The sequence below is a fragment of the Ambystoma mexicanum genome, chromosome 3p (assembly GCF_040938575.1).
Source record: "Ambystoma mexicanum isolate Mex_15411 chromosome 3p, UKY_AmexF1_1, whole genome shotgun sequence".
Taxonomy (NCBI): Eukaryota; Metazoa; Chordata; class Amphibia; order Caudata; family Ambystomatidae; genus Ambystoma; species Ambystoma mexicanum.
Genome location: NC_090925.1, coordinates 166,424,378 through 166,451,039, shown reverse-complemented (window position 1 = coordinate 166,451,039; position 26,662 = coordinate 166,424,378). Strand labels below are relative to the sequence as shown.

The window sequence follows — 26,662 nt, the reverse complement described above, 5'->3', positions numbered from 1 at the left end:
TGATTGTTTACATCCCCGCTTGCTCCACAGTTCTTGCTCCTCCTGTGGTGCTCTTCTTTGTAATTCTATTATCTGCGCTATTGGGGGTCTGTGGTTGTTGCTTTTACAATGCATTAGAGTGTTGGTGTTATATTGAAATACGAGGCCTCCTTCGCTGCTGCGTCGGCTGCCACGTTTCCCAATGAGATTGCATCTGTGGTGTTGGTATGGGCTTGGCATTTCACCACTGCCACTACCGATGGTACTGCTAATACATCTATTAACTCATTCAACAATGTTGCATGCTGTACTGGAGAACCGTCCGCCCTCCTGAATCCCCGTCTATGCCACCGTGACAACCCTGAGTGCACTGTGGTAGATGCATATGCTGAGTATATTGTCACCGCACAGCTCTTGGCTGTGTGCAGTGCTTCGATCAGGGCAGTTAGTTTGGCTGCCTGTGCTGAGTAATGGAATGGGAGGCGCTTTTGCACAATCGTCTCAGTCATCTTCCTCCATGCGCACTACCGCCATTCCGACGTGTTTTTCCCCTGTTTCGGGGTTTATTGATGCTGACCCATCTATGAAATATATTTCTCCCTCCTGTAGGGCATTTTCACTTGCTTTTGGGATGTCATCACCTTCCCCCTCATATGTGGCACAATCGTGTTCCTGTATGTCCTCTGTCGTGCATGGCTCTGTAATAAATGTTGCTGGGTTTACTGTTTTGCACCTTACAACGTGTACGTTGGGGCTTGAAATTATTTCTCCAGCATTGGATCTTTCATGGATTCACATGCTTAGAATATTCCCCGTCGACAGACTGGGAACCCTCGGTAAGCTTATATAGCCTTTTCCTATAGGAAATCTTTCGACACTTTAGTGTCCGATCTACGTCGTTTTGGGCCGCGCACGCACGCCCTACCAAGACGTAGCGGTATAAATGCCCCGCTCCCGCGGCTCCTTCCAGATTTCGACCGTCTCCAAAGTGGGAACACCTTGTGTATTTTTCTACTTGGTTAGGTTGCGCGCTTCTCCTGATGTCAGGAAAAGCACTTTTCCGCCCGTGCGCTACGTGCGGCCTAAAGGTCTACGAGGGGGATGCGCATATGGACTGCATTTACTGTCTGCACCCTCACCACTCGGCTGACGACTGCAACATTTGTAAGGGCTTCTCCCAGAAGACCCGTAAGGATCGGAGTCGCAGACTTGTCGCATGGTTGAACGATGGAGCGGGGGCATACCTGCCTTCAGAGGTGGGCTCAACACGCAGCGTGGCCTCGGCATCGAAATCTTCAGGGGCCCCGCGCCACTCATCGTCATCGGAGCCCCTGGTGAAGAAACCTAGACCGGTGGGCAAGGAGTCGTCGGAAGGCCGCTCCAAGGACTCGGCGTCGAAAGGTGCCTCTTCGTCCTCATCTTCGACGAGAAAAGATAAAGACAAATCAAAATCCTCCTCAGGCGATCGTCCTGGATCGACCTCGAGTCGAGAAAAAGAAAAACGCAGGTCGAGTTCAGAAAAGGCGGGAGCAACGCATAAACCTGCACGACCACCACCACCATCGTCGACGGTTGGGCGGTCGTCGACTTCTCTGCCATTGACGCAGTTAACATCTACCGCACCTGCATTGCAGACGTCGATGCCGACAGGATCAACTATGGCTTCGTCGACGGATATCCCTCAAAGGGCCTGGTGCCCAGAGGTCTACGACCCAGTTTTACCGGACACACTCCTACAGCAAGAGGCCTTGTCGGTGTCTTCGGGGGACGAGGTCGAAAGGGTAGCTGCCCCGGCAGACCTGGGGTTACAACTTACCAAGCCTTTCTCCAAAAGCTGTCCGGGTTCTACGCCTCTGCTGAATCCACAATCGATTCTATCGTTGGAAGTCTTATCCACGCTGCAATCTCTGCTACGGACACTGGACGATAGACTGCCTCGAACATCCCCGTCCGGGTTGGTCGAAGACCCGGGCCCGTCTCGCCGTCCTCCACCTGCAACCCCCGCTGCAGGGCCTCCGGAAGCAAGCCTCTCGGTTCCACGCCGCGAGGAAGGGGAGCTGTTGGATTCGGAATCAGGCAGCAGGGCGTCGTCAATAGTCTCACTTTCCCCCTCCAGGGATCTGACCTGGGAGTCTGATGTGGAGTTGGAAACGCTGAGGAGCCCGGGTCAGCCGTCTCCCCCAGACGATATCGGGTCATTCCATAACATGATGGCTAAAGCCTGCAAGGAATTTGGGCTGGCACAAGAAGAGGAAAAGAAAGATTGCTTTCTTTTCGACCACATGGGTCAAAGGAGAAAGTCAGTGTTTTCAGTACCCATCCTAGAACATGTGTGGAAGAAGGTCTGCAGACCATGCGTCACCCTTTCTCAGAGCCAGCGGTTAAAGGTCATCTGGAAAAGAAATTCAAGGCCCCGGACTCTACTCCCAAGTGCCTTTCCTCACAACCGACACCTGACTCTGTGGCGGCGGCGAGAAAGGCGAGGGCTCAACACAAGTGTACAACACGACCCCACCTCATCCCCCCCCCCCGGAAAGTGATGCTAGACGCCAAGATGCGTTTGGCAAGAAAGTCCTGACGGGAGGTGCTACCACGGTTAAGGCGGCCAATTCTCTTGCCATAGTCGCTAGATACGACAGGGAAATGTGGCACCGGCTGGCACCCATACTCGAACACCTTCCGGATGAACATCGAAAAGCGGCTATGTTGCTAGTCAGGAAAGGTGAGGAGGCTTCAAATCATGCAATTAACATCGCAGTAGATCTTGCAGAGTTGGATTTCAAGCAGGTGAACAACGGTGTGGTCCTCCGACAGCAGGCGTGGCTGAAATGCACCAACTTCCGACCCGAGGTGCAGTACAAGGTACTAGATATGCCTTTCAAAGGGGACCTTCTTTTTGGCGAGAAGTCGACGAAGCCCTGAAGGGCATTAAGGAGGACTCGGACACTGCGCTTTCTTTGGGAGCTCTCCAGAGTGGTCGGGGTTCCCGGTCTTTTCGTCCCTTCAGAGGAGCTTCGGGGAACTCCAGGTTCTCTTCCAGGGACCGTTCCTTCAGTAGATCAACATATTCCTCTCAAGGATACAGACGAGCTTCACAAGCAGCTAGACAGCGCCGGGACTACCAAGCTCCTAAGAAAAGGGCAGGTTTCTCGTCGTCGACGAGGGATAAGCAAACTAAGAGTCAGCAATGACTGGCATCGGAACGTTCTGGGGGGAAGAGTATCATGTTACATCAAGGAATGGGAGCTGATAACCACAGATCAATGGGTGTTGGACACCGTAGAATACGGACATTCCCTGCAGTTCAAAAGCAACCCTCTGCATATTCCACCGGTGCGTGTAGCTCATTCCCATCTGAGCGTGTTGCTGCAGGAAGTAGCACTTATGCTACGAAAAGGGGCTATAGAACAGGTCCCGTCGTCGCAAAGGGGCCAAGGGGTTTGCTCCCGGTACTTTGTGGTGAAAAAGCCGAATGGAAAATGGCGTCCCATCCTAGATCTGCGAGAACTGAACAAGTCGTTGAAGAACATAAAGTTCAAGATGCTCACGCTCCAAGAGGTAATCGGGTCAGTTCAAAAAGGGGATTTTCTGGCGTCTCTGGACCTGCAGGACGCGTACTTTCACATACCGGTGTGTCCGTGACACAAATACCTCAGGTTTGTGGTAGAACACAATCACTACCAGTTCAGTTCTCCCTTTTGGACTAAAATCTTCCCCCAGAACGTTCACCAAATGCCTGGCTCCGGTGGCAGCCTGGCTGAGGAGGCAGGGCCACCATGTATACCCGTATCTCGACGACTGGTTGGTGAGGGGATCTTCCCCATCGTCGACGCACGACAGTCTACAGGACACATTGAACCTATTGGAACGATTGGGGTTTGCGATAAACTTCGACAAATCCTCATTAACGCCGTCCAGAAGCATTGCTGTTTCTGGGTGCCCATTTCGATACCCAGCTGGGATTAGTCAAACCATCCCTCGACAGGATTACCAGGCTCAGTCGTTTGGCAGGCCAGCTGAAGATCAATTCCAGGTTGTCGGTGAGAAAATATATGTCAATCCTGGGAGCTATGGTGTCCTGCATTCATCTAGTGCCCAACTGTCGCCTTTTCATGAGGCCAGTTCAACAGTTTTTTGGCAGATCGTTGGACGCAGTCTCACGGCCTTTGGTCAGACAAGTTGACCGTCTATGACGTCAAGCTCATGTCAACCCTACGGTGGTGGAGGAATCGTCGGAATATTTCCAAGGGAGTGCCTCTACAGGCACCGGAATTCCAGTTCACAGTGGTGACGGACGCATACCTAACCGGCTGGGGAGCGCATATGGGCACTCTGCAGACACAAGGCAGCTGGTCTCAGAAAGAATCTCTCCTACACATCAACATTCTGGAATTGAGAGCAGTCCGCTGGGCCCTGAGAGCGTTCCTGCCTCACATCAGGGGATCCACAGTGAGAGTTCTGACGGACAATACCACGACAATGTTTTATTTACGAAAGCAAGGGGGTACGCGGTCCAGGACCCTCCATCAAGGCTCAGAAGGTGTGGCACTGGGCGCTGAAGCATGATGTATCCATCATAGCCCGTCATCTGCCAGGAGTGAAAAACGAGCAGGCGGACTCGCTCAGCAGAAAGATGGACCAGATTCACGAGTGGGAAATAAACGATCATTTGGCAAAGGTCTTCCGGAAATGGGGACAACCGACGCTGGACCTCTTTGCCACGAAGGCAAACAAGAAGTGCAAATTGTACGCCAGCAGATGGCCACAGGAAAATTCAGTGGGAGAAGCTTTTTCCTTCCCGTGGACGGACAAGTTCCTCTATGCCTTCCCTCCGTTTCCCCTGATAGAGAGGACTCTGCAGTGGATACGCAGGTACAGGTGCCGAGTCATCCTGTTCACGCCATGTTGGCCGAGGCAACCATGGTTTTCTGACCTTCTTCATCTGTCAGCGGACCACCCGATAACGTCCCCAAAAGAGCCCAACCTCTTGTCCCGGAACGAAGGAACGATGTGGCATCACGACCCGAACAGTCTCGACCTCACGGCTTGGCTCCTGACTTTTCGCAGTTTGGGGCCTTGACCATTCCATCGGACTGTCGAAAAATATTACAGGCTGCGCGGGCCCCGTCCACCAACAAGTCTTACAGGTGTAAGTGGAAAAGATTCTGTGTGTGGTGCCAAGGGCAGGCGGAAGTGGAACCTCAGAGTTACTCCGGAACAGATCCTCCCGTATCTGTTGCATTTGGCGAGGAGTGGCTTTTCTTTTTCATCTCTAAAGGTTCACCTGGCGGCCATCTCTAGGTTCACAAGAAGGAGGAACTCTACGCCTTTTGTTTAGTGACAGATTAGTTAAACATTTCATGAGAGGTTTGTTTCGGAAGTTTCCCCCAGTTAAGCGTTTTCCACCAACGTGGAGCCTTAACTTGGTACTTGCAAGTTTGATGAAATCACCTTTTGAGCCAATGGCCACGGCGTCCATGAAGTTTCTATCTTGGAAAGTGGATTTTCTAATAGCCATAAGGTTGGCTAGACGAATCTCAGAGTTACAAGAATTGGTCATAGACCCTCCATATCTCAGATTCTTCAAGAACAAGGTGATCTTGATGACGAGTCCTCGTTTCATCCCGAAAAGTTCCTACGATTTTTAATAAACACTCTACCATGATCCTACCCACCTTCTTTGCAACGCCATCATCGACAGACGATTGCTTTCTGTCACTCGAAAGCGGGAAAGCCGCTACAAGGGCGTCCGAGAGCCCATTCGACCAGAGCGACCTCGTCGACGGCATTATGGGCGGGGATCCCGCTGGCAGACATTTGCAGAGCAGCAGCATGGTCGGTGCCCCCCTACATTCACCCGCCACTACTGCTTAGAACGACAGCATGCGGACTAAGTTCAAATAGGCCGAGCAGTCTTGCGGCATCTCTTTCAATAAGGTAAGCCCTTTATCTTCGAGAGGGTTCTATGCTGGTTGGATATGTGTTTATACATGTTTATATATACGCTTTTAATTATATGCACGAACATGCGTATGTGGTTCCAATGCATGCTTTATGTATCCTGTTTTAACTTGTGTATATTGCGGTATGCAGTACGGTGACAGGTGGTTAATTTCGAATCTTATGTAATCCTGGTTCGTTTTCTTTGGCAGAATGGGGTGATTGCTCGATTGCAGTTACACCTCCTTCATTGTTTCATGTTCACTGCTGTGCATTCTATTCTAAGCATGTGAATCCATGAAAGATCCAATGCTGTAGAAGGGAATAGTTTCTTACCTGTAACTCCATTTCTCCTGCATTGGTATCTTTCATGGATTCACATGCGCCCTCCAGCCTCCCCGAAATGCAATCTTCGCATTTTTTCTGGTTTCACCCCGTTCCACTTGGAGGGGTCGAAATCTGGAAGGAGCCGCGGGGGCAGGGCATTTATACCGCTACGTCTTGGTAGGGCATGCGTGCGCGGCCCAAAACGACGTAGATAGGACACTAAAGTGTCGAAAGTTTTCCTATAGGAAAAGGCTATATCAGCTTACCGAGGGTTCCCAGTCTGTCGACGGGGAATATTCTAAGCATGTGAATCCATGAAAGATACCAATGCTGGAGAAAGGGAGTTACAGGTAAGAAACTATTCCCTTCATACGCTGTTGCTCTTTGTGTCGTTCGTGTTGATTTTGATCGCTCGAGGATGGCAATAGTGAATGCTCCGCATATAGCGTTACTGAACATCCCATGACACTGGTGGCACTCTTTTCTATCGCGAAGGCCACAGCTGCGAGAGCCTGTTCGCACGCGAAATGGCCTTGCATTACTGGGTCTAGTGTCCCACTGTAATACACCAATGGTTTGTGACCTAAAGATGTTTTTTGTGTCAGTACTGCCGTCATCAGTGTTCCATTACAGTGTGAAAACAAGAAAAATTCCCTCTCATAATCTGGGTTCGCGAGGACTGGGGCATCAGCAATGAGGGCTTTTAATTTGAAATACTGTTATCATTTCCTGCGTCCATTTTATTGCGGCTCTATTTTTCTGTGCCTCTTAACGCTTGTAGTAAGGGGCGTGTGTATGCCGCATAATCAAGGATCCATGCTCGGCAATAGTTACAAATGCCAAGAAACTTTTGCATGTCTTTCACAGCTTTTAGGATTATTATTTTGCGTATAGCAGCTGCTCTTCTGGGAGTATTCGCTTCCCATCTTTGGATATTAGCTGTCCGAGGTATACAACCTCGGCGAGACAGTATTGCAATTTTCCTTTGTCCACCTTGTACCCCTTGGTAGCTAGCACATTCAGTAGTGCTATCGAGTCTTCTCTGCACTTTTCTTCTGTATGGCTACAGACAAGTAAATCGTCTATGTATTGGATGATGGTACTCTCTACATCTAGGTTTCCAATGTCCTCACGTAACACCCTGTTAAAAATGCTGGGGCTTTCGCAATACCCTTGTGGGAGTCTGTGATGTTCATACCTATTGTTCCCTAATGTGAACGCTGTCCGGTATTGGGATCCTGGGTCGAGTGGTGTGGAGAAGAAAGCATTCTTCAAGTCAATTACAGTGAAACATGTTGATTCTTTTGGTACGCTGCACTAATGGGAACTCTTTTTGAATGACGACATTGATTGGGCGGAGATCCTGGATCATCCTCCACGCCCCTCCTTTTGCTTTTTTGATTGGGAAAATCGCTGTATTACATCGGGAGTTTGATGGTACTATGATGCCTTGTTTTAGGAGTGCATTTATGGTTTCCCTAATTCTCTCCTCTGCTTCTCTTGATATGGGATATTGCTTTACCCTCAGCAGTATTGCACCTGGCTTGAGTTTTATTTTTATTGGTGTCACCTCATGTAGTAACCCTACATCGTGGGGCCCTGTGGTCCAAATTTCAGGTGCTACCTTTGCCATGTCTTCCTTAAATATAGTCAGTGGGGCATTAATGCTAGCCATGAGTGGGTTGTGTACCTCTCTGTACTGGATCATAATATTACATGGTATGCTTATTTCCATTATTATTATTTCTCCGTCATTTTCACCATCAGTGAATAATTCCTCGTCTGTTACATCTCGTAGCATTATGTTTGGGTCTATGCATAACACAGTTCTCCACTCGCACCCATGCGCGTCCAGTCCTATGACCACAATACGTTTGCTGGATACTTGAACTGCCTCGATGTCTATGGACATTATCGTGCCTGGCACGACGTCTGTGTGTGCAATTGGGCGGAATATGAAATCTGATGGTGCTCTCCATTCTTTTCTCGTTATCTCTGGCACCGCTCGTGCTAATACCTTGATGCCATAAATAAACATACTTATATCAATGGGTATTCCTCTCACCACAACTTCGTTCATTACTGTGCTGATCATCAACATGGCTCGTACTGGGCATACTCCTGGGGTTGAACACACTATTCCTCGTTCTGTAAACAAGATGGTCATATTTAATTTGCTTAACAAATCTCTCCCCAGCAAATTGATCGGCGTGTCTTCATGGTACAGTAAGAGTGCTTGCCCGGTTTTCCCCCCACCGTTATAGCAAGATCTTTAGTGTAAGGAACTTTTAAAATGGCCCCAGAGAACCACTGCGTCTCTAAATTCCTGCCTGAGAGCGGAAACCGCCCTTCCATAAGACATGATTTCTCCGCTCCTGAGTCTACCATAAAGATAAACTGCTTATTTCCTATCTTTGCCCCCACTAGTGGTTCCACTTCTGCACATAGGGTGGTGGATAGGACTGGACACGCAAGTGTTCCCTGTGGGCTGTCCTAATCTGAATGTATTTCTTGCCCTGGCACTGAAAAGACATTGTCTCCAACCACGGTCACGCCACGGTATGGTGCGGGCGCACCGTTTGCTGCTGTTGCATAACAATGATTGTTTGCATTTCCTACTGCGTTTTGTCTTGCCATAGGTTGTGGCGGTGGTTGCTGTCCTGAGGTTCATTATAGCATTGGTCTTGCTTTCTCCCTCCTCCCATCGGTAGTCCATAGGGGCTACCTGGGTGTGGGCACCCCCAACCTTGTTCGTTCTCCATGGGCTGTTGCCCCTGGAAATACCCTGAAAGCCGCATTCTACAATCTCTGGAGTAGTGTCCCCATCTCCCACAATTCCAGCATGACCCTTGTGGTCCGCCTCTCATTCCTTGACCACCAAATCCTCTATTCCCCATACTCCAAACCCCCCTCTCTGGCCACGGTACCCACCTCTTCCTCTTGCTGGTCTTTCTTGCCACTGTTGTCCACTGTAGTGCTCTTCTCCGTTCCACTGTCCTTGTCCTCCTGTGACCCGCAGTGCCGCTATTGTTGCTGGTCTGTTTCACGCTCCTTCATCCCCCTCGTTTTCTGTCTTTGGCTACACTGCCGTTGACGGCAGCGACCTTCACTAATTTGCTCTGTACCAGCTTTGCCTCGTCTGCCAGCCTTTTTTGTGCTATCTCCTTTTCTCTCTCTTTGATCCTCCTGCAGTGGTGCACAATTATGCTCTGTATTTCAGGCCAGACCCTGGCTTCTATCTTAGCTTTTTTGTCCAAGGCCTTCTGCACCTCCTTCGGGAGCCCCTTTTTAATGATAAAATAAAACAAGGCGGTGGACTGGTTCCACGCCGTGCCAGTTTCGCTTCTCCATAAATCCTGCACCCGCATTATGAATTGCATATGATCCTCGTTCTCCTCCATTGTGCACTGCATCACTAAATGTAAATCTGGAAACGGCAATCCGGCCTTTTCCCGCACTGCGTCTGCTTGGTCACCAATTGCTGACACTAATAAACTCTTCACATCCCCTATCGCTAGCGGCACTCCTGCTGTGTTTTTCTCAAAGGCGTGTATCCATTTCCCAGCCCCTCCCGATAGTGGGGGGAGGACCTTTAGCAAGTTGTTTTTATCCATTTGAGCCCATGGAATGTAGTGTGGCCTACCTGCTCCTTTATGTATCAATGGCATTTGTAACTTGTGTTTCTTTCCTACCTTACTTACCGCACCTTTCTTTATTTTACTTACCATCATATTTCCTCCTCGCTGCCTTAGTCTACCCTGCCATAGTGGTGGCGATGGTGTATCTGGGTAACAGCGGTTTGGCAGTGGGGACCCAGCCTCGGCAGCTGCCTCTTCATTTCATATTCGTCTAAGTCACTCCACACCTTCTATTTCTGATTCTTGCTCATTGTTCCCTTCACATCCTTCCCCTCTCTCACTTTCTGGGGTGGGTGAGCGTATAATCCTCACGGGTTTGTCATTTAGATGAAACGGGAACTCCCTGACCGCCACTCTTTCTCTTGCCCTTGTGGTATGCGTGCTGGCTCTGAGATTGCTTGCGCCACTTCCCCTGCTGTGCTCAATGTTGCAGTTGGATCCGCCATGGATAATGGTGGCACCTCTACTCCCCCTGGCAGCATTTGGCCTCTATCGCACAATGCTCTTAGCCGTGTTATTTCCATCTGTGCATGCGCTAGCTGGCGGTCTAATTCTCCAGTGAAGTGTGCCAAATTCACGGGGGGGAGGGTGTACTTGTTTGGCCTTTCAAACCTCCTTTATCATAGGGTGGCGGTGCCGTAGCAACTGCTCCGGTTGAGGGTGCGGGGGTGGGACATGCTGGTATGTACAGGGGCTCACTGTATCCTACTGCTGGCCTTGACATTAAAGGATATATTTTGGTTGTATCGCCTTCAGCTGTAGTGGTTGTGCACTCACCCTTTGGCGTTCCGCTTACCTTTTCCTGCGTTTTCTGTGGTTCGTTTGTTCTTTATTTACCTCTGCTGTAGGCGTAACTTCTTCAAACATTCGCCACAAGTATAGTACTTCTCTTCTATTCTGTAGTTGTTTCCCCTTATACCTTGCTAACAAGTGTGTGGATACTAAATCTAACACCCTTTTATCGAATGACCCACCTTCTGGCCAAATTGGCGTCACACTGTCTCCTTTTATCTCCGTGAACCATTGATCGTGGTATTTTTGTATTTTCTCACTGTATAACGGAAGGTGCTGACAAATATGTGCTAGTGGTTATTCCCCCCCCCCCCCCCCCCATGACGATATTTTTTCTTCTTTCCCTTTGATCGCTTCTTCACTGGTCTTTCTTCCCTTCTAGCTGGACAATACACCACAAATCTTCTGTTACTTGTAGTTTGTATGCACATATATGTATATATATATATATATATATATATATATATATCAATTTTCACTGGTACCATTATACTGGTTGCATGTTCAAATTCAACAGTTAATTTTTGCATATTTTGCCACTTTTATCCACAAATCAATCACAGTATTTGGATATCCTTGACAAAAATGGACAGAACACAAAAGCACATATAACATCATGCACATGCACTACCTGCGCGCTTTTTCTCCCAGTTTTGCTTTTTTTACCACCCCTTCCCCGTTTCGCCTACTCTTCTCATTCACTCCCCACCTCTTACACCCTCTTACTATTTTCCAAGAATCCTTTTGTACCCAGAAAAAGAATGTTATAATAACTACTCCGAGTCTACTCAATATACGAGACTCCTACTATTTTCTCTGTATCTTCACTTATTTATTCTGCACTGAACGAGACAATGCTACGCAGCACCGCCTTCTATCCCGTTCAGGGTAGGATACCACTTCTCTTTTTTCTCTTCACTTCTTATGAAAACCTAATGGCCATATAAAGGACAGATCAGAAAAGCCTCATCACTCACACAGGCCCTACTCTTCCCTATAACCCATTACCACCTGTTCCCCCCCCCCCCTATTTCCTCCTTACCTTTCCTTCATAACCAGCACTCGCGTGTTCAGTCGGGTGACTCGAGGGTCGCCGTTCGCAGTCCGACCCCAGTCATGCTCGCACCCCAACCAAGCTGTGGCCCACCTCGGCGAGCAGCTTTTCAGTTGGATACTCGTCAACCGGGAACCCTTGACCCTTCTTCGTAGTGCGCACAGGCTGGTCGGCCGCGGAGGCGATGATTTTGCTGGGGGGCGTCCCGGATCTCACCGCACGGCGCCGGCCTAGAGGCACATCTCCGATCACGTCGCAGGGGGTCACCAAATGTTTGTGCCCGCCCTGACTATACGTGTAAAAATGAATAATACAGACACTCCCTGGACAGGGAATAAGGCACAAAAGAGCAGGCTGCGAGAGTTCAAGGAAAAGTTTATCTAGATCTCTGAGTGCTCTGACCACATCAAGGATACAAAACATTTATATAGTACATTGACATTTTTAACATATGATGCTACGTTGGACCTAGATTGGTCAGCAGCAGGTGGTGTCTTAGGTGTGGGCATCATCTCTTCCTCCGGGTTGGTTGGTTGGCGGGAGGATTGACGTCAGACATCTGTGCTCCGGATGGGTGAAGGTCATGTCGCTGTGAAACACGGTGGTCACTATCTAAGCTAAGAAAATACATTCTGAATAATGCATGCACTAAATAATGGTTGATCAAAAGACCCTCAGTAGTGTATCATGTCACTGTACAAATCACTCAAGGGTTTATATCATCTATAACATTTGGGTTATACAGGTCACAGGTTTACTGGCCTTGACCACTATAATACTGTCATTGAACTGTAGGGTTGGTCTCACGAATCTCAGGTATGTGGCATTTGTTGGTATTGGTCACGATATACTGCAGCAGGGGTCTAATGTTAGTGGGGGTCTGTTGGGTGGGCTTCATAGCATGGTCAGCGGTCTGGCACATGAAAGGGATAACTTGCCGGGACACAGGGTTAGAATGGCAATAAGTTTCAACTGGCGAGGGTAAGAGGACAAGGACACTTTTGTGGAGATGGACGAGCTATGTGCTTTGGCTCATGTTGGTTCACATGCAGGACAGTGATCGCAGAGGAAAAGAGATGTTACATTTATTATTTGTTGCAAGCAGCTCCGGCTTCAGTGTGAGAATGGAGCTGCAGAGTTTTCCAGTTGGAGTGGGAACGAGGGTGGGGGCCATGTGCTGCGAGGTGCTGCGAGCTGCTGCGGCGGGGAAAAGGGAGAGGCATTTTGTACTATCGCAGTGAGGCCTGGTCACCAAGATAGAGTCGAAAGGGGGTACAAAAAATGGATGCCCCGTGTCCTGCTCGGTGGTCCCATCTACGCAAATGTAACCCAAAGTTTACATCGCGAAAGGGCGAGGGGCGTACCCACCACTACAGGCACTTGGTCCGAGGTTTGTACTGAGAAGTAATGGCAGAGAGGAGGCTTGATGGTAAATTTACCATATTTATAGAGGATCAATTTAGATTGAGATATTGCAGAAATCAGTTTACTTTGCAATGATTGCTGATGTTCAATGGTTGAAAAGTTGGCTTCCAATTGGGTACCCAAGTATTTGTAGCACGGAACAATATCTAAGGTGATATTCTTAACCATCCAGACAAACTTGCTTCTTTGTGATGGCTTTGGGACGTCAACTACGATCTGGGATTTCTTTAAATTCATGGACAACTCGTTATCTTCGAAATAAGTAGAGAGCAGTTATTAGCTTCTGAAGGCCTATCAGGGTCTTTCATATGAGCACCAGGTTTTCAGCATACCATAGAGCTTGTATTACAGTACAATTCATTTTCGCTGAATCTGACATTAACACGGCTTACTTGATGGAAAAGAAAATGGGAGTGACAGAACAATATTTACTTAAAGCTCCTTCCCCACAATTGCGCCGCTCTATCATAAGAATACGTTTAAATTTATGGCACACTAGAGATTTACTTTGTTTGCGCAAACAAATAACTAAAAATGAAAATTTTTGTAGATTTTGTAATGATCGAACAATCAAGGAAACCCTAGAACATCTGGTCACTGAATGTTTAGCGCTAACTTCATTAAGACTAAAATGTTTCGGAAGTCAAATGTTAGTGGTGGCAAGTGTACCCCCGGAATTAAGATGGTGTTTCTTAATCAATCGTGCAAAAATGAGCTTAAAAATCGCTATGGTTAATTTTTTAAATGCATTACATTTGATGCCAGGTGATATCTTAGACCGAAGGATGTAGGATATGAAGTGAATAATGTATTCGAATCCTATGTATACACCGATGAAATGAAATGCACAAATATATGACAAATGTGGCTCCTACTCTTCCCATGTTACAGATTAGGCGGGTTACACAGTGATGCGATTCTACTAATCATGTTAATGTTTATGTTGTATTCTTTATTATAGTTTTGTAATTTTAATTTTAATTTTCTTTTTGCAAATTCTATAATTGTAACCGTGCACATCAGTAATTCTGTACCATGGGTTTCTATGGAAAGTTATGAAATGCTTGTTGAAAAAAGTTGATTGAATTCAGCTATATTTCAATAAATAAAAAAAAAAAAAAAAAAAGAATCTGACGCTATGGTGAGGAAGACTTCCTGGACATCATGAATGAAGAAGTTAAATAACGCCGAGGCCAGGATACATCCCTGTTTTAGTCCTCTCTGTGTTTCAATCACTGCAGATAACAAGCCCATAGTAGACAAACGAACCTGAATGGAGGTTGATGAATGTAGAGCAAATATAATGTTGATTATGTCTTGTGGACATTGCGCTTTGATTAACTTTTGGATGAGTTTCACACAGGAGACTGAATCAAACGCAGCATTTAAGTCAATGAATGCGAAAAACAAAGATGTTCTTGTGTTTCGCGCTTGAGCTTTTAAGGAGTTAAGGATCATAAGATTTACTGAGGTCCCAAGCCCACAGACAAAACCTGTTTGATTACGATCTCAGCATTTGCTTTCGTATGTCTAACTGTTGAAGGCCTTTAGTTCTAGGCGATTAAACATTTTTCCTGGGGAGTCCAATAGCGCTATCGGACGATAGTTTGCTGGTGTTCCACGGTCTCCTTTTTTAAAAATAGGAACGATAACAGAGGTAGGCCATGAGACTGGGATTTTCTGAGATTTTAAAATACGTTGAAAGATGTTATTCTGAATAATGGCCCATAATTCTTCGGATGTTTTAGCATGTAGTTAGTAATGCCATCCGGGCCTGCCGCTCTCGATGATGAGGACTTGGCTATAAGATCTTCGATGATATCCTCTGAACATTTCAGATTCCAGGACGCTGTAGATTGGGTTTTGTATTCAAACAGTTGAAAGGCCTTATCCGTTGGCCATTCTCATATCAAAATGCATCATAAAAGTGCTCCATTTATTAATTTCCTGTGGTTTTTTTCCCAGTGGTTTATTTGATGCAGTCGAGATTAAGGTCCCCAGCAAGTAAGACGGCCATGATTCCTTTGGTTTTGGCGATTATTTCGAACATTTTCGAAAGATCTTTTTAAAAACGGTAATCGCTGTGCTCACACAGCCCGTAGGCATCGAGGCGCTGTTACAGGAATAGTTTTTTTGTCTTAGTTACGTATTTATAACGCGCTTAAACACCCAGAGGTTTCTAAGCGCGGACCCGGGGATCAAACCTGTGTTGCTTCATGTCGTCTTGCTTCCAAGACGCGCACGCTGGGTTAATGGAGACTTCATGATTGTCCCATATTGGAATAGAGCTTATCCATGTTTCTTGTAGGGCTATAATGTCCGCGTCACTCAAGGAAGATTATGATCTGTCAGTAGGTGAGCGTAGCCCCTTGTATACCAACTCACTAGTGACAAGAAATTGGATTTCTTCTTGCTCACATCTTGGTGCAATGGTGGTTATGTTTGAGGAATGTGAGGGTATTCAAATGTAGAGTCGTCAAAATTGCAGTTTGCACACTGGCATGCAGTGATTGAAGACTTAGGGGTTGTTTGTTTTTTCTGAAGTGATCTCACAATTTTCCTTCCTGGATCTTGGGCGAGCAAGAAGCCCATTTTAAAGAGTTCCATTCTAACCTGCCATAGGGAATTCATAACCAAGCCAGACTTCATCCATAATCGTACAATGCCAAGATTTACATCACATATAAATTCCACTTGGTCAAGATCAGATGACGTTAGATCTCCTAGTTCCGGTACATCATTGAAGATATTAAGGACACTAGCACGTTTTAAATCCTATTTTGAATGCGGAGCCGCACGACATTTTAAGATTAATGTATGATAGTTTGCAAATGCTTTTTTTAATTATAGATCCATCTTTTGTTTAACTGCAACTTCTTCAGTTTTGGTTGAATTTTTACAAACTGACTTATTAATCACGCTCTTTGCCTTTTGGCATGAATTAATTTCATTGACTAAGATATTATCGTCAGTGAATGTGACTTTTGGATGATTTTCTTAGTTGTGCAGGAATGTTCGACAACCCGAAGTGAGTTGCAAAATAAGTTTCATTTGCAGACTTGATATTCTCATTTTGTTCATACCATGTGCCGTTGTCTGGAAGTTCTTTTGTTAAAGCCGCAACAATCAAGTTCTTTAAGGTGGATTGATTTCGATCTTCTCTGTATCTCACATGCTGAGTTTCAGATAGTTTCGCTGAGGTGCTCTTCATGTAAGGAACAGTTCACGACAGGATTCTGTTTGTCTTTTTTTGATGGCAAAACCTTAGCCTCATTCGATCGGTGAAGGAGATATGAATCGACTGCGATTTTAATTTGTTCGATTTGTGATCAATTGGATGTTAGTGGGGCCACTTGACGTTTTATCTCAGATGGCTGGGCTGGCTTAGAAGTACTTGAGTCAGCTTCACAGTTTGTCCAAGGAGTTATTTGGACGTGATTGTTTGGGATCGCTTTGCCCAGAGGCGTGACCAATTGGCTTAATGGAGATTGGATCATGGGTATCTGAAATTGGTTTGATGTTTGTTTTGAAGAAGTAATCTTTTCAACCAATAAGTTATCTCCAGTTGATTGATCATCAAGTGGCTTCATAGGACCAGTCAGATCCACTGTGTGCAGACATGAGGAGAAGTTAGATGATCTGCTGTTTCGTTTTGTTGGTTGAAACGGTTTGGTAATAAGGTGCCTTGCTCAACCTTTTGTCTGAGCATTTATTAAAGACTTCATATGGTACTTTATTACTTTGTTGCTTAGGAATATTGGGATTGTTGTCACTTATCCAAGAAGAATTTGGATCTGTTGTTTTTGCAGCATCCACTTCAATTGGGCAGATAATGTGCTCGAAGGCAGGAAGACTTGAAGGGAGTGTCGCAGGGATGGTTATAATTTCAACGCTCCTAGATAAGTCATTAATAAATTCTTCATCTCGACAAGTTTTCTCACTCTGGGTCGGATGTGCTTGTATCCATAAGGTTATTTGGTCAATCTTTGCTGATTGAAACTCTTGAACATAAAATTAACTTACAAACAGCTTGAACAGGCTTTGAATCGTATTTAAAGCCACAAGTGTGACTTCCAAAAGCCCTACATTTGCTGGTGCACTTTCTTTTTCTCTGGATAACGCACAATGTCTTGGCTTTGGAAGTATGTATGAGGCAGCTTCAGAGATGGTAGAGTCCATTGAACAACGCTGATGATAGTCGGTACTCGACCTAATAGGAGACGAACTCTCACTTCTAACGGTCGTGTGAATAGGTACCTCTGGGAATACATCCTCACTAGTATCAGCATTTTCGGCCTCTTGAGTTTCTACAATTTGTTCCAGTTGTGGTTTTTGGGTCTTATCTTGGTCAATTTGTTTTATTGTTTGGATTATGGTGTTGTCAGATACCGGAAGAATATCTAGGCATTCAGAATCCACATTCGTCAATTTGACAAGATTTGTGGAAGAATCACTTTGGCTTAAAGAAGGCGTTTTGATCTGGGCTAGTTGATTCATGCAAGTTTGTTGTTCGTTATGCTTCTGATGAGAGCTTACAGAAATATCCATTTGTTCAGGGTGGTCAGGAGTGCCTGCTTCATTAAGATCACCCTTTTGTGGTGTAGAAATCGCAGAAGATTGTGGAGTATTTTTCAAAGCAGGGCAAAATTGCCTAATGTCCTTACTTGCCAAAGGAGTTTTCAATCGCGTTTTAGCACGCGCTGTCAATGTGATCGACGTCGATGATGTAACTTTTTTTAAATTGCTTTTGGTCTAGTTGAAGTAACACCCGATGGTGTACCTAAGTGAACCACCGAAGACGGCATGTTAGATTTAAGCGTGTATGGAACTAAACTCATGTTAGTTTTGCTAAAGTCGCCGTTTACGCTTTAGATATGTTGTCGGCAGTTCAACAATGTTATAAATGAAAAGCAGTGAAAGACAGTGAAAAATGCCTTGCAACAGTCTTTTAAACAGAAGAAACCAAGCATTTATGAATCATTAAAAGGAAGGAGTATACATTTACCTTGAATTTTTTATGCATTGATGGTACTTATAGGCGTATAACAATATACAGCACACAAATATCATTTGGAAAGATAAATAAAAAAATAATAGTGTCAAAAGACAAAAAGCACAAAATTCCTGGCCACCAGCTGCAACACTGTGGCGAAGCGGCAAAGCGGGACTTCCATGGGACTTCCCTGTTGCGCGCGCGCGCGCAAGTCCACTTAAGTAGTCACGCCCATAAGGGTAAAACACACAGCCTTGTGGTGCTTTGAGTCCTTGCAATAAAAGATTAAGTCCAAAATGCGTCTTCTCGACGAGTAGCAGGAGCAGAGAGTAGCGGGCAAAGCGGGACTTCCACGGGACTTCGCTGGAAGTTCCCATCCTCCCAGGGAACTCATCCTTGCCCCATTGCTAATTTTGCTTGTTCCCCACCTGGGTTGCATAAGCCCCTCTGTTAAATGCTTTTTGTTTATTAATTTGTAGGGCGCCCCGAACCCTTAACTAACTGGACGCAACAGAATACAAAGGATACTTGTAGCTTAGTTACAGGAGCATAGATAAAGATAAGTTACATACATGAATAATAACATAGTCAGAATAAGGTACAGAGGTACAAAGGACTCCAATCTGAGCTAGTGCAGGTCTTTTAATCATAATGGTCGTTAGATCGTAGCCAGTTATGGGTGTTGCGTCTGAAGCTATTGTGGCACTGTTCTATTCTAAGCTCGAGTGGGAGTGCATTATGGGCAGCTTTTACTGGAAAGCTGTTTCCACCAGTTTATTTTTTTTAGCCTGAATCTAGGAATTTGTAGGCAGTGGGAGTTAACTGCTCTAGAAGGGCGAGTTGAAGTTTTTCTAATTATTCTTTCCGTGAGGTAAGGTGGGGCTGTGTTATGTAGACATTTGAAAGTTGGTGGCACTGTTTTGAAGAGGATCCGGTCACTGATTTTAAGCCAGTGATGGTCTCTTCTCATATTAGACACGTGTGCTCTAGTCGGGAGGTTCAAGGCAGTTCTAAGGGCATTGTTTTGCAATATCTGGATTTTATTAATGATGTATTTGTTGGCTCCCAAATATAGGGTGTTGCAATAGTCGAGTTTGGATAATATTAGGGCATTGGCTAGGATGCAACTGGCTTGTGTAAGGAATGGCCTACATGATCTAATAAGTTTGCAGGTGTAAGCAGTTGATGAAGCCAGAGAATGTACTTGTTTTTTCAAAGTTAAAGTAGAGTCGAGGTAGAAACCTAGCTTCTTCAATTCTTTGGCTAATGTAATTATGTTGCCATCGATGTTGAAAGCGGAGTAATTAGTCACGTTTTTTTAGATTAGTGGTGGAGCCAAGGATCAGGATCTCTGTTTTATCGTCCTTCAGGCAGAGGCCATGGGTTGCCATCCATGCCTGAATGAGGGTGTATATTTCATTTACCAAGGCCGTATCAGCGGCAAAATTGCCTGAGAGGGGAATGAGGATCTGGGTGTCGTCTGCGTAGTTCGTGTAGGTGACACCCAGTCTGTCCAATTTGTCAAATAATGGTTTGGTAAAAATATTATACATAGTTGGCGAGACACAAGAACCTTGTGGGACGCTGCATGTTTGAATTGGGTCTGCCGGTGCCGAGGTGGAGAAGACTTGCATAGTTCTGTTATCTAGAAATGGCTGGACCCAGGCTATGGCCTCCCTTGAGAAGTGGGCAGCCGATGCTAGGTGTTTACATAAAGCTACGTGGTCCACCAAGTCGAAGGCAGCATGGCAGTGTTTCCTTTATCGTTGAGCTCGTCAATTTGTGCCTTGAGGTCAATTAAGACCAAATGATGGGTATCCCCTGAAACCGTGGACAAGGGGAGCAATATATGTAAGGCAAAGCAAGGGGTCACACTGGTGAATACAACTATTATTCAATTGATAATTGATTCAGATAAGTGTGTAAGGGAAAGAGGCTTGGTCAGATGAACAAATATAACATATTTTATTATTTATCAAAAACATAGAAAAAAAGGTTTTATACATTCACACAGTAACATCATAAAATACATATAAATGTATAGCAACATTGAAAAAATCTAGAAAAATATATCTAAAAGAAACCTATCAAATACTGCTGGATGTAATTCATATCCATCTATATTTAATAAGCAGTATATACTAATCAATATGAAAGTGCTATCAAAAAGTTATAAGTGTCTACTACCAGTACAGAATTAGAGTATCTTCAAAAACATAGTTTCGATGACTAAATGAATCTAGTTCGATCATAAGAACTGATGGTCGTCTTCGTCAGGACACACAGTTGAAATTACATCTAATATTGGAGAAGCCCCGACTTTTATATTGGCATACAAATTGTAGTTAAAGCAATAGGTCCCATAATTGCACAAATGTTGTACTTCAAACTTGATTGTAGGTCTGGACTTCTATAAAAGCATCAACCCAAATGAACAAAAAAGAAAACAAAAGAAAAAACATCCAATTAAAAACTGACTATGCCTCAAACCACCCCACACCTAATTCGAATTCAATATAATGGACTGCCAATATCAAGCAAAACATGTTCACCTTGATTAGTCCATGCAGGGCGCAGAGAACAATTACTTCATTCGCGCAGCCCGTTTGATAAACAGATGATAATTTTGCTCTGTGGAGACAGGAAAATGTTTGGGATATAACCATTATCCCAAATTCCAAAAACCATATTGCACAAAGAGTGACCAAAAGACGTGTAATGGGCTGCATATCCAAAAGCACACTAACCTCCACATTGTGCCGATACAAAGCATGTACAGAAGTTGGTTGTTGAACCATGCTCACATTTGGTGTTCAAAAATTGCCATCGGGGTAGGCATCCCGGTACCACGATTGGAGTGGAGTGTAAAAATAGGCCGATTGGTATATACCCTAAAACAAAAGGGAAACATCTGTATTAGCCTCACTTGATGTAGAAGCTCTAGGCTAAAGAAAGTCAACAAGCGTAACGCTGGCAAATGTCAGCCGTCTAGAATATTTTAAAATATAGGATGATCCGCAACTGGCATATCATGTGAATCAGTGGCAAAATGGCATTCTAGGCGCAGTATAAATAAGTAAATGTAAATAACACCCAAAGCACGAGAAATGTACTGGGGGGAAACAACCGCATCCCACTCTCCGTTCTGTATTGAGAACTACAAGAAAATCCAGACACTTTGTTCACTCCTAGAGACTTCTCAGCAAAGATGGCCTTTGATCAATTCTATTTTTTAAATGGCCCCACCTCTGGTTAAGAAAGGTGGGGGGATAAAAACAGTGTGCAAAATTGTAAAGGTAAACCTTACGCGGAGTGAGTCTGGTGTTGATCCTGCTCAGTTTCATGCCTCCCACAATTGAATATGGTTTATTCATTGTTCTTGGATGATAGGATTCATGTAACAGTAAGCTATTTGTATTGTTCTTTAAAAGGCTGCAAAATAAAGCTACTTTCTTCAGTGATCATTAAGATGTTAATGTGCCGTTTTCCTTCATAATTTTGTAAATCTGATCCAGTTTTGAAGCTCCTCTGACTGGCCGTGCAGTTGAGTGTCATACCCATATTGTACTTGTTCAATTAATACTGCGGCTTGGCTGTGGATCCATGTCGTCGCACAACTATCCGGTGTGACACCAGAAGCTTTAATTTGTAGCTCTGAAGGATCAGGTGTGGCGATTCTGCAGAACTAATTATCTGGCTACTGGGGCCTCCTTTAAAATGGTTTCCTCTGTGTCCCGTCTCTGATGGAGCCCTATAGGCTGTTCCTGTCCTCTCACTGCCAGGCCACAATTCCTGTCGCCCCCGGACCGCAGCCCACCCCATCCTCCCAGCCCACCCCTGGAATATTCTCTCTGAATCACCTAACTGATATACCTTCAAACTATTCAGAGGTTTCAGGTTACTTGCTCTTTCCCTTTCAGACATGACCGTGGGCATACAGGGCATTATTTAATTATCTGCAGTTCTCGTTTTAGGTGGAAATTGTCCCATGTAAACCCCATCCATCTTGTAAGTGACATGATATTTTGTTCTGTATTGTGGCAATGTGTTTAAGCATTGGATAAACATTGGAACAGCCACACCAAACCAGAAAATAGCAGATCCATTTACCATTTGAGACAAAATAGTACAGTTTACAGGTAATAAAATGCCATCAGACCAACCTAGAATAACATAGTAGGTAATGAAACAGGCTTTGTCTCTCAATGATTGTATCTAATCCAGACCGGAGCAGGGAACAGATATAAGGGAAAACAAAATGCACAGAAGCATAGGGAGGCCCTTAAATCGGCATGATGTGGCCCTTGCTACATCACCATCCGAAAATGCACCAAAAGAGAGGGTTAGAGAGCTGTAGACCAATATCTAAACCCAGGGTGTGAGACAACAGTTTAAAGAAAGATAGCAACTTGGGTAAAATGCTGTATTCTGAATAATGGCATACAATCGAACAGCTGAAACAAAGTATGAAATGAAAGCAAGTGAAGCGCTGCGTTCAGGGAGACTTAGTACAAGCCAAGAGCACAAGCAAAGCAAGAAAGTGATGAAACTATTTTGGGAGATGGAGTACATTTCCTGAGGGTGGCCAGAGTCAGAGACAGAATACAAGTGAACAAGTAAAAACACTGCATACTGGGAAACCGAGTACAATTACTGAGCGTCGGCAAAGTTAGACTGATAACCAGAGGAAGATCCAAGAAAGGGTAGGAGAACTTGGAGACATTGAGTTAATCTTATTCGCCTTCTATGATTGCACCATCAGAGAAGGGGAAGCCGAGGCCTAGACAAAGAAATGCTTGCTTAACATTGCTCAAGCACGTATCAAGCAGGTGTTATGTTAAAGGAACTTAGTATAGCACCAGGAACTTAGTATAGCACAGCTATCACCCAGAGATATCTTGGCGCTGTGAGCGGGAGGAACCTTCAAGAGTCTGATCAAGAAAAAAGAATTGCCAAAAACAAACCAATAGGCGAAGTAACTATTGCGGTTAAAGACCACTCGTTAGGGCCTTGCAAAACCTAAAGTATTCATCCATAAGCCTCAGGCCAGGTGAAGAGAGTTTAACAGTAAAGGACCAGCAACAGAAAACGTACAGCCCCCAACCGTAGATTTCTTAGTCTGTGGTATAAGGAGATGGTGCTGGCTAGCCGAGCAGAGACCTCGATTTGGCACTCATGGAGCAGTCTTCTCACAAAGGTAAAGGGCCCTTTAGCCATGTAATGCCTGGTGGATCATGCAACAGAACTTTACCCTGCCCTCAAATGGAAGCCAGTGAAGTTTATTCAAGACTGGGAAGCCAGGTACAAATTTATGAAGACGAGCCACCAACCGAGCTGCTAAGTTTTGGACAACCTGCAGTCTTTTTCAGTCTTTTTAGATTACATTTGGGCTGGGCTAGTAGGGCAATATTACAATAGTCCAGAATACCCATAACAGCAGATGCCACCACTGGGCCTTCCATGTCAGGAGGTTGAAAAGTCCTCCTTCTTCTTTAAGTTCAGCTTAAAGAAGCCAGAGCTGCATCTGGTGCTGATCTGTAGGTCTGGGGAGAGGGTGGTGGATATTTTAATCCAAAACCAAATCGACTGGAGTAAGGAGTGCCCCTGTAGGTGGAGGCCAAAATTCTGCAGATCGAGCAGAAGTGGGACCAATCACAAGACCTTTAGTTTTATCACAGTTAAGTTTTAACCAGTTTTGATTCATCTAAGCGCCAATATCTGCTGCAATGTTAACAGTAATCAAGCAGTGATAAATGTTTATCTAATGCCAACAGTACATTTATGCCCTATGAGTTCAGTAAACGGCTTAGAAAATATTTACCAACTGTTTATTTAGCTCATTTACATTTTCCCTATTCATGCCTGGGTAGAGCTTAATAAATGATTAAATAAGGCGTTTTGCAAATTGTTTGCACAGGCAATGCTTAAGCAATGCCTTTCATTTTGACTAGGGAATCCAACCTCACTATGTTTGTCTCTTTACAGCATCTGGTGGCTTGCACATCTCTTGCGCTGACCCTCTCACTGGCTTTGTTGCTTCACTCTGTCATGTTGTGCATGCTTCCCACTGTCGGACCTCCTCAATGAATGATCTCCCACCCTCTGGACACAGACGCACACAGACACTTTGTCCTTGCTCTCGCTCACTGACTGCATCAGACATGCGCCAAAGGGCACCTTCACGGCTCCTCAGCATCTTTGCTTCTCTCCAGTTGAAAACCGCTCACTTTCTCTCCCTTGTATGTGCTGTTGCTTACCCCCTTTTATCTTGGTGCCACAGCTTCCGTCAGATGACCAACGACCGGGAAGATCTAGTTCTCCCAATTCTGTCTGGCTTCACCTGTTGCACCGCTCCAGTTAGGGCTACTCCTAGCTCCCTCTGCCTATCTAGATTTCTTTTTTTCTGTCTCTGCCCCTTTTGCTTTCCACTCTCCTTCCTCTTGACTCTTCTGCATTTTTCCTGCCTTATCTCACCTCCTGTTGTAGCAAGGCCAAGCACTCACATATGTGATGGCCAATCAATACAATTCACAAAGGCGATTTTAATCTGTTCTAATCCTGAATGCAGTGCGGAGCCACCCCACCGAGGGTCTGCACGCCATTCTGTTGTGTGAAAGCCACTGTTTGGTTTTGTTAACCACGTGCGCACCCTCAGTGGGGTGACTCCAGGGTTGTTTGTGGCAAGCATAGGTTCATGGATGTCCAAGGTTCTAAGGCCCAGAAATCTTGGAAATGTTCAAGTTGGTATGAATATATTCTTAATCAATGATGTTTAATCTGTGTTATGACTGCAAAGGGGTTTGACCAAACACCAATAGGAACTGTGAGAATATGTATAAATAAGAAGGGTGTTTCTAAAGCAAACCGAGTAAGGGCCAGGACAATAGAAAGTGGGACTTTGTTTGGGTGTTGCACACCTCTAGGATGAATGTTCAAAAAATACAGTTCTTAATTTGAGCTAAATGAGTCCGTGTCCCTCCAGGGACTGCCGTGTTTCCATTCTGCATACAGTAGCTTTTTCCTGTATAAACACATTTCTGTTTTTTTGGATCCTGTTTTTGATTTCTGTTTTTCTAACCCCAACTAGGTGAGAAGTGGGTGGGACCCATACCACCAGGGCAGAAGTCGCTGCTTTAGGCATCAACCCAAAACTGAGCCGATGAGAAAAGAGACGGAAAAAAAGAAGCCATTGCAATAGAATGGGCACCTGAATAAAATGTATTTCTGTATTGCAGGGGCAAGCCTACTCCAGACTGGACTGAAACCTGAGGCTGGGCATCGTAAACCTAGTCTATGGCAGTATAGTGTATGTGTGGGAATTGTGATGGTTCTGGATCTATCATATATAAGGGAAGGTTTACTATCTTAGTACAGGATTAGGATGAGAGCTTTTCATGCAATTTGTCTTTTAACATGTAGTGGAGCATGTACTGATGGAGCGGTTTATCTCATAGACAGTCTGTCCCATTGGGGACAGGGCAGAGACGGACCTGCTGTTCGATGAGTGAGAGGCGATGATGCCAAGCTGGTGGATTTGGGGTGGGGGCAGTGACCATCCTACATTTAGAAGAAAAGAGTTTTGGGTGTAGAGCTACAATCTTTCTGGCTTCTAACCGAGGACTATATGCTCAGAGAAAGCTACAGGTCCTATGCCAAACCCCTATCTCTGACCTGAGGGAGCAGCACGCCTCAAAGCGCCAGTCTGGGTTTCCTGTGATTGGCTCCTGAACCAAATCGTGTTACTAGTTCAACAAGAACTCAACTTCTGAGCTGAAAGAGCAGCTCCTGCATGGATGTCTGTATCACTGCCTTTTGGATTATTTCTCTTATATTGCTATATTGTATCCCACGCACATGCTAAGCCTACAATGTTGTATAGAGGTCTGGTTTTCTTCCTGCCTGTTTTTACAGTTCTTGTGACTTCACAAATATGAATTAAAATTGTTTAAATTTTGGGGCAGTTGCGTGTGTGTATGTGGGTGGTGGGGGGCAGGAGAGTTGAGGGGCTGGGCCTAGTGCATTCTTTCTCACTCTTCTCTCTGACACTGCTATTCCGAACTTGGCACCAACATCTGGCATTGCTGGAAACTCCTCCTCAAGGCAGCGTAATTCTAAAAAGTACAAAGCTGTTCACACAAATGCACATGCTCCTGATGATCGGACTATTTAATTTTTCCATTATGTGTTGGGTGGACATTTTAGGAGACACAACGCCCGCAGTAAAAACTGGGTCTACCGGTGGCATTTGTGCAAGCATGCCCTATTCAGAGTTACCGTGGGTGGAATTGATGTTTCTGGAATACCGTTTGTGTGATTGACAGTGGTGCCAACAGTAGCAAACGGGGAAAACACTGAAGGAGGGATGGGTGGTGGAGGGGTTTGTCAGTGACTGGGCCTCCCCAACTACCTCAACCCACCTATGGGGTAGTATAGGCTCTACCATACACTCTGCCTACCCCAGTTCGGGGGGGGGCCTTGCCCCCACCTCCCTTACAGAGTAATGCCCTTGAGCCT

At 45.3% G+C, this 26,662-nt stretch overlaps 1 protein-coding gene across 2 annotated transcripts in view; it reads left to right on the top strand.

Moving 5' to 3' along the window:
• Window positions 1-26,102, top strand: part of GSTK1 (glutathione S-transferase kappa 1) — a 395,651-nt gene extending 369,549 nt beyond the window's left edge. For both annotated transcript variants that reach the window (XM_069650560.1, XM_069650561.1), the window contains exon 8: window positions 25,236-26,102. In XM_069650560.1, coding sequence (XP_069506661.1) covers window positions 25,236-25,285 — 50 coding nt within the window. In that variant the 3' untranslated portion in view covers window positions 25,286-26,102. The remainder of the gene's footprint in view (window positions 1-25,235) is intronic.
• Window positions 26,103-26,662: the final 560 nt, after the last annotated feature.